This window comes from Anomalospiza imberbis, chromosome 19 (assembly GCF_031753505.1).
Source record: "Anomalospiza imberbis isolate Cuckoo-Finch-1a 21T00152 chromosome 19, ASM3175350v1, whole genome shotgun sequence".
Lineage (NCBI taxonomy): Eukaryota > Metazoa > Chordata > Aves > Passeriformes > Viduidae > Anomalospiza > Anomalospiza imberbis.
The window spans coordinates 8536994-8547055 of record NC_089699.1 but is presented as its reverse complement, the minus strand read 5'-3'; the positions used below and the strand labels follow the sequence as shown (position 1 = coordinate 8547055).

The window sequence follows — 10062 nt, the reverse complement described above, 5'->3', positions numbered from 1 at the left end:
AGAGGCGCGGACCTTCCCCACCCCGCCCACAAAATGGCGGCCGCTGCCACCGCCCCTGAGGGGAGCTGGCACCGCCCTGTCCCGCCCACAAAATGGCGGCCGCTCCTGCTGCGCCTGAGGGGAGCTGGCACCGCCCTGTCCCGCCCACAAAATGGCGGCCGCTGCCACCGCCCCTGAGGGGAGCTGGCACCGCCCTGTCCCGCCCACAAAATGGCGGCCGCTCCTGCTGCCCCTGAGAGGAGCTGGCACCGCCCTGTCCCGCCCACAAAATGGCGGCCGCTCCTGCTGCGCCTGAGGGGAGCTGGCACCGCCCTGTCCCGCCCACAAAATGGCGGCCGCTGCCACCGCCCCTGAGGGGAGCTGGCACCGCCCTGTCCCGCCCACAAAATGGCGGCACGCGGGCTGCTCCCGCCGCGCTGAGGCGGCCGGTTCGGGTTCGTCTCCATTCTTCGGCACAGCCGGTCCCTGAGCCGACGCTGCCCGGGGGAACAGGCAGCCCGGTGCGGCGTTCTCCGATGGAACTGGGCCGGCTGGAGTACCTGCAGGCGCTCGTCACCGAGTTCCAGGTGACGGACAGCACAGGTAACAAACGCGGCTGCTCGCTCGCCCTCTCCGTGTCGAGCGTTTCCTCACACACCCGGCCCTTTTCCCTTGCAGAGGCCAAGGAGCAGGTGCTGGCGAACCTGGCCAACTTCGCCTACGATCCCGGCAACTATGAGTATCTCCGGCAGCTCCAGGTGCTGGACCTGTTCCTGGATATGCTTACCGAGGACAACGAGACCCTCGTGGAGTTTGCCATGGGTAAGGGCTGCCCCGAGCACCCTCAGCTGTCCCCTGGGCGGGGGACACCGGGCTCGGCTTGGTCGTTAACCCGCCCCAAATTCACACAGGGCTCCAAAAACAAACCCACGCTTTGCTGATAAAGCCGCGTTTAGTGCAGAATGGGAGAGAAGCCAAAAGGCAGGCGTGTCTTCCATGTCCTTACAGAGGTTAATGAAGACACTATCTGGAAAGGATTTTGTTTGGTTTTTTTCCCTAAACACTACCTGATTAACTTTTTACTGAAATCTCTCCTGTAGAGAAGCAGTCGCTAATACATAGATTTTGCTAGGTACATTGTACAGATCCATGTAACCATTCTGATATTGGCAACTGGTCTTCTAGCTAGCTCACTTGACAATTTTAATAAATCTTTTGAGGAACTGCCTTACCACGATTGTTCATGGTCTGAACATAAGGTAAAAGGCCAGATGCTGTGAGTGGCTCTGTGAGATGATACTAAATGGATTTGATTTTTAAGGTTTGTGGCTGCATCTCAAAGTTTCAAGTTTCAAACATTCTGTGCTTCTTGACTACTAACTCTGTTACCTCATTCTGGCTTTCTGTAGCACCTGCAGTAAACTGCTGGCTTGTGTCTTCCATTAGGGATGAGCGAGCATTCCTGGAATCCTTGTGTGGAAGCAGTTATGTGCAGCAATAACACTGCCCTCTAATGACACGCAGGAAGAGTGTGCTGGTGGAAAATCCTTGGAAACAATCGGAAACACATGGCCTAGGGAATCGTTAAGAATTTTCCATCCATACAGAAGATCAGGATGATAGAAACAGGATGAGCTGTGAATTTGCATCACCTCGGACACTTTCTTCTTGCCGTTCCAGGTGGTCTTTGCAACCTGTGCTTGGATAAAACAAACAAAGAGTACATCCTGGAGGCCAACGGGGTGGAGCCCATCATCAACTGCCTGTCCAGCTCCAACGAGGAGACCGTGGTGTCAGCTGTGACCACGCTGATGTTCCTGACGACACCGCGGTCGCGCGCGCAGATCACGGCGCTGCCCGTGGTGGAATGCATGCTCCGCTTCTCGCTCTCGGCCAACACGCGCCTCAGTAACCTGGCATCCATCTTCCTGCAGGATTACTGCAGCCCTCCACAGGTGGAGGAGGCCAGGAACCTCAGCAAGCATACGGCAGTGGGCATTCCTCTGCCCAAGGACTGAGCAGGGCTGTGGAGAGGAGAACCTCCTGTTGTTCTCACTTTCTGTTCAGCAGGTCAAGAGCAGCATTAAAGAGAGGAGTTGGTCGCATCAGTGCTGGTGTTTAATTAATAAACAGGATGGAACAGCACTACCACAGCAGCTGGGCCAAGCACACAGCCAAGCCTGCAAATATTTAAAATAAAGCAGGTCATGGCTGCACACTGCAAAGTGCTTTGCCAAGTGCAGCTCAGCACCCAGCTTGTACAAATAACCCTTCCCAGTAATGAGGGGAGTTCTGCTCAGGTTGTTGAGCAGAATTATATCCACTCCGGTTCCTGGCTGGTTGTGCCACACCTCTCCCCTTCAGTATCCGTGACAAGTGACACCAAGTGTCAAGTCAAGTCACTGAAATGTCACAGAAAGGTATTCCTCCTGCAGAGAAAGGAGTTTCCCTGCCCTGGCAGTTCACAATCTCTCCATCCCTGTGGCACTAGTTCTGCCATCCTCTAATCACGGCACAGGCAGCCAGCTAGGGAATCACTACATAGGGCAGGCTGTAGCTGCCCTATAAATGAAGAAGTGGTAAGTTTGGCTTTATTACCACTGGTGAGAAAGGTGAAGTAAAAATTTAAAAAGGGGCTCATGTCGGGCTTATGAGAACAGCTCTCTTGTAAAAGCTTCTGTTAATAAAACATTAACTTAAATGCTGTGTAATCAGTTCTGTGTGAGCTCATGAATATTTTTCTCCAGCACTTGCAGCCTTTGCCCACTCTTACTCAAGCACACAGGCCAAGAAATCGAAGCCAGCCTAGTCTCTTTTCATTATCAGCCATGAGGCAAGAGAAAACCCAATAACCAGAGTGGCTAAATACATAAAATTTAAAAGGTTTGACTGCTGAGCCCAGTGCTTCCTGACAGACACCCACACTGGATCTGCTCACGTTTGAGAGCCTTCTTCCTCTCTTTCTCTCCCCTCTGACCCCAGGCAGCACAAACCAAACAGGAGTGAGGTCAAACACACACAAAAATCCAACCGCAGCTGCTTGTAGTTTATAGTTTCTCTTCTCCAACAGCAAACATCCAAAATGCTACAGATTACAAGTGCAGAGCAATCTTCCAGAACTGTGTCTGACAGGAGCAGCTCGTTTCTTCTGCGGCTGATCCCTGCAGTGACAGTGCCTCCTGGGCGTGGTAGGGGGTGGGCTGGCTGTTTCCCGGCAGTGGGAAGAGCGCAGCATCCCCCTCCTGACTACTGTCTGCGCTTGCTTTCTAGGATGGCCTTCCAGTCGTCGGCCCAGGAGCGCAGGCGCCGGCGCGAGGCCGGCAGCTGGACGTGCCTGTTGTGGCAGCAGGTGAACAAGATGTGCTCCCAGCTCGGGTTCGGCTCCACACCTGTGGGAAGGGGGGAAAAGCTGGAATCAGCTGTGGGGTGGCTCCCCAGCCAGCAGCCAGCCATGGAAAAGCTATTCAAACCTTGGATGGTGTCCTTGTCATCAAACAGCAGGTCAGCAGCCACCACGGTCTTGTCTCGGGTCAGGATAATCCGCTCCACAAACTCAGGTCCCAAGTGTTTCTCCACCCACTTATACTGCAGAGACAAGGAATAGGAGAAAATCCTGCTGTGCTCTCAGTTTGCACATCACTCCTGTCAGACCAGCCCTAATGGAGCAATTTCTTTCCTCTGTAAACCTTCATCTGTGTCTAGGAATCCCCACATGGAGACTGGCTCCGGCCCAGGATGCTGATTAAACCTGTTTGTGTGACAGCCTTCACTCAGCACTGCCCTGGCTGTGGCCCAGCTGTGGAGTTTGTGAGAAGCACTGTCTGCTTGCCCAGAGCACGTGGGTTGTACCCATCTAAGTCATTCCAGTGATCAAAGTCCCTCCCTTCCATTCTTGTACCACAGGCAAAAAGGATTTATTCCAACTCTACAGCCTCCTCAACACAGCACTGACCTCTTTTGGGACACCTCAGGCTCCAGATTTAGACTGAAGTAGGTTTTGTTGGTTGGTGGTTCTCCAGAGTAGAATCCCCTGGGGATACCCCATCCCTGTGGGTAACACTACAGCAGTTCCTTTGCTGTCACCTGCTGACACAGCTGGTCCCAGCCCAGCTCCAGAGCCCCGGGCTCACGTGCTCCACAGTAATTCTGGCACCATGTGGCACTTGGAGATTCCCTGTCCTGAGTTACTGCTCCGTGTGTGGGAATCTAGCCCTCAGACAGGGACTGAGGGAAGCCTGGCAGCTGTTGTGTTGCACCAAGTGGTTTGTTCCCTAACTCCCCTCCCCAGAGCCTTGTGTTGCTGCTCTTAGCCCGGGTTAGTTCCTCCCCTCGCCCCCCATCACTTGTAACCCATTGGCTGTGGTCCCTCGCCGCCACCTCCTTCCCCCTGCATTTAAAATCTCCCACGGCGACACCCTCGACCTCTTTTCCTCTCTTTGCCTCCCTTGGACTTCCCTGGACTGGTTCCACAATGAAGTGGAACTGTGGTCCCGAGAGGAAAGAGCGTCTCCAGTCTTTTACTTTTGTCCTTGTGAGACTGAGAGGGGCCGGGGGTCCAGAGCTAGCCGGATCGGACCCCAAAGGCCCTGGGATCAATCTTACAGAGCAGCCACTGTCTTTAAAAAGGAGCAGCTCCAGCTCGGGTAGTATGAAACAGCAAGGCCTTGCAAAAGCAGCATTAAACCAAATAAAAACAATTCTCTCCCACCTTTTCCACAATGCAGTGCTCGTATTTCCGGAGAGGGCTCGTGCAAATGAAGACTTCAGTACTGAAAAGAAACAGCCTTTGTTAGCAGTCAGGGGAAAGAAAGATCCTGGAAAAGGGCTACAGGATGCAAAGTGTCCTTACTCCTGCATGTGGAGCATCTCCTGCACAGCTTCCAGGGCTCCTGGAATTGGATCCAAGCCTAGGAAGAAGCCAGGCGACTCATAGACACTGGCTACCTTGGCCTGCAGGAGACAGGGGACAATGAGCAGTGGCTGTGCTGTCGCAGCACTCTCCAGTCACCCCCTGAGTAACAGCCTGGTGCTTCCCCCCAGGAGGGAATTATAAAATTTCTCACCTTTGGGTTCTGGGAAAGGTCCGGCTTGGCACACAAGAAGGAGAAGTCACTTTCTGGTGGCTCGTGAGGAGGCAGAGCTGCCCCTGGCCGGGCTTTGCTCCCACAACCAGCCCTAACCCACTGGAGTGTCTGGGGGGGCTGAGGGAGGCAGAGCTCCCACCCCACCCCTTCCCAGCAGGTGTCTTTCAGCTGACTCTGGTGAAAACCAAAGGAACAAACTGGAGGCTTCTCCTCCTCTGTCACATTTGGCTGAGATTAGCTCAGGGCTCAGGAATTCACCAGGGATGGGCGGGCAGACACAGGCACTGCCCATCAACCTCCTTTTTCTTCAGAGCAAACAGGGTACAGAGGTGACTGTGCCAATGGCCAGGCCAGCACAGCCACACCTGGGGGGAATCCCTTCAGCAAGAGGGAAGGATGAGGATGAGAGTGCTGGGAAAGCTCCATGTCTTTGCTGCTTTTTGATTTTCAACCACTCACTTCAAATATTGTTGAAGGAGCAGGCGGTCTTGACTCCAGCCTGGATGGAGCTGCTCCCCTGAGGTCATGGACTGGTGCAAAGTCTGCTCCAAAGAGTCTGAGACTTCAGCAGGAAGTTCAGAGGTGATCCCTGTGCTTCCCCAGGAACATGTGGCTCTGTAAGAGGTGAACTGTGCACCCCATGAACCCCATCTGGGCTGGGTTTGAGGGTGCTGTGGGACACTGCTCCCCTCACCTGACACTGGGCTGAGCTCTGAGATTAAGGGCTTGATCCCTTTTGTGTCTGCACCTATGTACACCCACCTTCCATACAGGCAGATGGGATGCCACACCAACCAGAGAGGAAATTAATGATAAGCAAGTGGTGAAGGAGGTTAGCTCAAAAGGTAGAATCATTGTTAAGTGAGTGTAAATAGGAAAGAAACAAGATTTCTGGAGGAGCAATGTTATCCCAGGTTAATGTAGCCAAAAATGGGACAAAAAAGGTATTTAATATGATACAGTACAGTGGCATCTTTAATCTCTGAAAGGAAGAGAACTATTTCCAGGACAATTTCCAGGTGGCACTGTCCTACCAGTCCTTTTTCTTCTTAATTTACTGGTAAGACATTTTCACACCTTTTATTATTAGGAAATTTACTGGTTTGAATCCAGCTCTGGTTAGTTAATTTTAAGAATTGCTCCCTGGTGACTATTCAGTGGCCTGTGTTAAATGAGTGCTTCACAGTAGGTCACAGCTGATGGGTTTTCCCATTCCTTATCCCACATCCCATCATGGCAAAGGACCCACAGCAGCACCAAGGGCTGAGGCCCCTTCCAGGCCTAACTTTCACCTTCAGACAGAGAGGTTAAGCTTCCAATATCTCTTTACCCTGATACACACAAATCTTAACTTCCTTGGGGTCACATAGTGAACTTCAGAGGTGTCAAAGCAGCATTTTTCCACAGGCATCAAGGTCATACATTCCCATGCCACTGAACAGTTTGGGAAACTTAATTCTTCTTTAGTATTCTTCAAAGGCAGGCTGCAGCCTTTGCTTAGAAGAGTCCAGCTCTTTGGACTCCAGCTGAAGGTCTGCTTGCTCTACATCACCAGTGGAACATCAACAAAAACCCATTTCAATTCAGCAGCAGCGACGAAGAGTCAGCATTAAACCAGACTCCCAGATCCTGAAGCTCACTCAGTTATCACCACCTACAAATACTCATAAATCAACAGCCAGAAAGTTGGAAGCACTGCCTGCTTTCACACGCAGATCAGAGGAGGTGAAGGAGCCTGTCTAGGTTCAGACATGGCAATCAGATCTGTTTCCATGCAAAGCCTCCCTGATCCCAGCAACAATTCCCTGGAGCTCTTCCCAAGGAGACTGAATTACAGACCTGGGGCTCATGTCTGAAAGCTTTTTTATCTTACAGCAAGACACCAGCAAGCAAGTTTCCACCACATCACAAAAAAGTCTGGCTTTGTTAGAGAAAGAAATTTGATTTGATGACTCTTGGAACCAGAAGCCATTTCCTCTCATAAAAAAGTGACTAGAAAAAGAAAGTAAAACTATTTTCTTTCCACGTCTTCATGCCACCAATGCTGAATGTTTCCTTTTAACTTCCCTTAGTAAGATGATAATTTGGATACAAAACTGGAGGGACTACATCTGTCCCTGTGCTTTCTTATTTGCAGGACTTCAAAGTAATTCTAGAAATTTTTATCACTGGTGGGGATGTTGAATCCTTTTATTGAAACTGCCTGGGGCCAGGAAACATGGGGATAAATCCCCACCAACAAAATGGCCACACACTCAGGAGGGCAGGTAGGCAAGTGCAGTGAAAAAATCTTCAACAAAATAAAATTGATTAGAAGTCCTTGTAAATAAAATGGATTTACAGTGTGAAATTAATGATCAACTTGCAATCAAAACAGAAACAAAAACAAAGTAATGGCTAAAGTTTCAAAGGGCAGCTGCTCAGCACCAACTAAGCACGAACACCACTCAGGAAGAGGTGATAAATCATCACCACAGCACTTCCCAGGCCCTGCCACGAGAATATCCCACACCCTGGAAGTTCATGGACAGACACAGCTGACACCTGCCACAAAGAGCCTGGTGTCCAGCTGACCCCCTGGTGTCCAGCTGACCCCCTCCTTTCAGCACTGACAAACTGCAGGCTCAGTTTCCCTGCGTGGACACACAAACTGCCCTGTGCAGGCTGCTGGTTCCTGCCAAAGCTTTCCCTGCAAATGGAGCCAAGGAGAGACTTTCCACAGGGATTCTCCTGTCCCACAGACACTCTATAGAGCCACAGCAGAACAAACAAGGACTCTGTTTTTAAACTAATGGATAGCATTTACATAAAACCCAAGGGAGCCTCAGATCTTTAAAACTATAACTTTATTGTTCTGCCAAACATACCTAAACCAGCCCAAAGCTCCAGAGACTACTGAAGGAGACAGACACACAGCACAGCTCCATAAAGCTTATTTCCTTAGGAAGTCATGCTAGAACAGCAAGATAAGAGCTTTCTGCCACTGCTGGTGTGCTGAGATCCAAACCAGTTATCTGGTTATTTCATTGCCACACCTAAGGTCTGGGGAGGAACAGGATGAGCATGAAGCAAATTAGGGAATGAGGCTTCCAGAAATAGAACAAAGGGTAATTTTTCTCATAGATCAGATTGTAGACCTTCCAGAAAAGGGAAAAAAAAAAAAGTCATGACCCCTTGAATTACCTGCAACTTTTTTTTTTGTGTTCATTTGTTTAAGGAATACTCCTTTAAACAAAATATCATGTTTGTTTATGCAATGTAATAGGCAAATTTATGTCTACTGACTATATTTACAGGTTTCTGCTTCCAGGAACTTTTGACCATCAATAGTCATTGATCTGAACTCCAGCAGTTGGAGCCTGTGGAAATGCTGACTGGATCCAGCACTCTTGCCCCTTACTCTGATGCAGGAGCCTGTACCTCACTATGGAACAGGAGTGAAATGAATGTGAATTGTCATTTCTTAGCAGTAAAAAACTCCCAGGCCCAGTACAGGATCTTAAAATGAGCAATGAACTTCTCAGGGAAAGTGTTCAGCACAGCCTGGATCAGCAGTTTCCTTACAGAGTCCTGTAAGGAACTTGACTGTCCTGTGGTGACCATAAGGGTGAAGTCTGGATTCACAGTATTTCTACTTTTGTGTTTCATGCAGCCTTAATTTGTGTACTGATAACCAGTGACTTCTTCCAGGATAGCCAGCCCTTTACAGAGGGATGTGTGGGTGAGAATTCTGCCATGAAACCATTCACTAAACCATCTTCTTCTTTACCTACTCATGTTCTTGCTCTTGCTTTGCAGCAGAACAATAACTTACTCAAAGCTCCCTGAGCACTCTGCACGTGCTCACATGGCTCCACAGCAGGACAAGAACTATATATGTTCCATCTGAGTTTGTACAGAATGAAATCCTGTATCCATACTCCCTCTGCATGCCCTGACAAGCCGAGTGCACAGCAGGTAAGAGATCAGGAACAGCAGGAGAAAGCTGGTGGAACACCCTCTGATCATGCAAAATGCTGCCATTTTTAATGTTTGCTAATTGCTGAATGAGTGACAGAGAGGTCTGCAAGACAAAATTACAAATACTGTAAATCCAGACTTTACCCTTCCTTCTGGTCACCACAGGACAGTTGAGGACTCTAAGGAAATGGAACAGATGCTGATCCAGGCTGTGCTGAACACTTTCCCTAGAAGTTTATTGCTCATTTTAAGATCATGTACTGAGCCTGGGGTTTTTTTACTGCTAAGAAATGACAATTTCATTTCCCTCCTGTCCTATAGAGAAGTACAGGCTCCTGCCACTGGCTGACAGACAGGAATATGAATCCAGTCAGCATTTCCACAGGCTCCAAACTGCCAGATTTCTGATCCATGACTAGTGATGGTCAAAAGTTCCTGGAAGCAGAAACCTATAAATATAGTCAGTAGGCATGAATTTGGTTATTATCTTACTTAAACAAACATGACTTATTGTTTGAATATTCTTTGAACGAATCCCATCTAGGTATATATGGACAAAAAAAAAAAAAAAAAAAAAAAAAAAAAAAAAAAAAAAAAAAAAAGCAAGCAGGTAATTTAAGGGGTTTTTTTAAAGACACTGGTCCCAGGCCGAGCTTTGCACAGCCCGGCAGGCAGGGAGAGCTTTCCCAGCGGGGCGGGGAGGTGTGTTGGCCCCGCAGCCGCACTCACCGCCAGGTCCTCCCGCAGGCTGCGGTACTGCTCCCGCACCGAGAAGCCCCTGCGCTCCGCCAGCTCCACGCGCGGCTCCGCCGGGAAGCGGGCGCGGAATTCCCGCAGCACCGCGCCCTCGAAGTCGGCCAGGACCCCGTCCATGTCCAGCAGCACCCGCAGCGGAGCAGCCGCGCTGCCCATCCCGATCCCAGGTCCCGGCTCGCCGCTCCCAGCACACGCGGCCGCAGCGCCCCCGGCTCCGGCACACGCGAGAACGCTCATGCATATGTATTAGCTGTATGAATACGCATGCCAGGGCGGGGCGGAG

At 50.3% G+C, this 10062-nt stretch overlaps 2 protein-coding genes across 2 annotated transcripts; one reads left to right on the top strand and one right to left on the bottom strand.

Moving 5' to 3' along the window:
- The first annotated feature begins 361 nt into the window (after positions 1-361).
- On the top strand, positions 362-2611 carry ARMC7 (armadillo repeat containing 7). Its single transcript, XM_068209520.1, has 3 exons — positions 362-582; positions 658-801; positions 1660-2611. Exons 1-3 carry the CDS (start codon positions 516-518, stop codon positions 1995-1997), a joined length of 549 nt encoding a protein of 182 aa, XP_068065621.1. The 5' UTR covers positions 362-515; the 3' UTR covers positions 1998-2611.
- Positions 2320-9984, bottom strand: NT5C (5', 3'-nucleotidase, cytosolic). Its single transcript, XM_068209519.1, has 5 exons — positions 9753-9984; positions 4829-4929; positions 4688-4748; positions 3450-3564; positions 2320-3368 (listed from the first exon to the last, which is right to left on the bottom strand). Exons 1-5 carry the CDS (start codon positions 9933-9935, stop codon positions 3226-3228), a joined length of 603 nt encoding a protein of 200 aa, XP_068065620.1. The 5' UTR covers positions 9936-9984; the 3' UTR covers positions 2320-3225.
- Between the last annotated feature and the right edge of the window lie 78 nt (positions 9985-10062).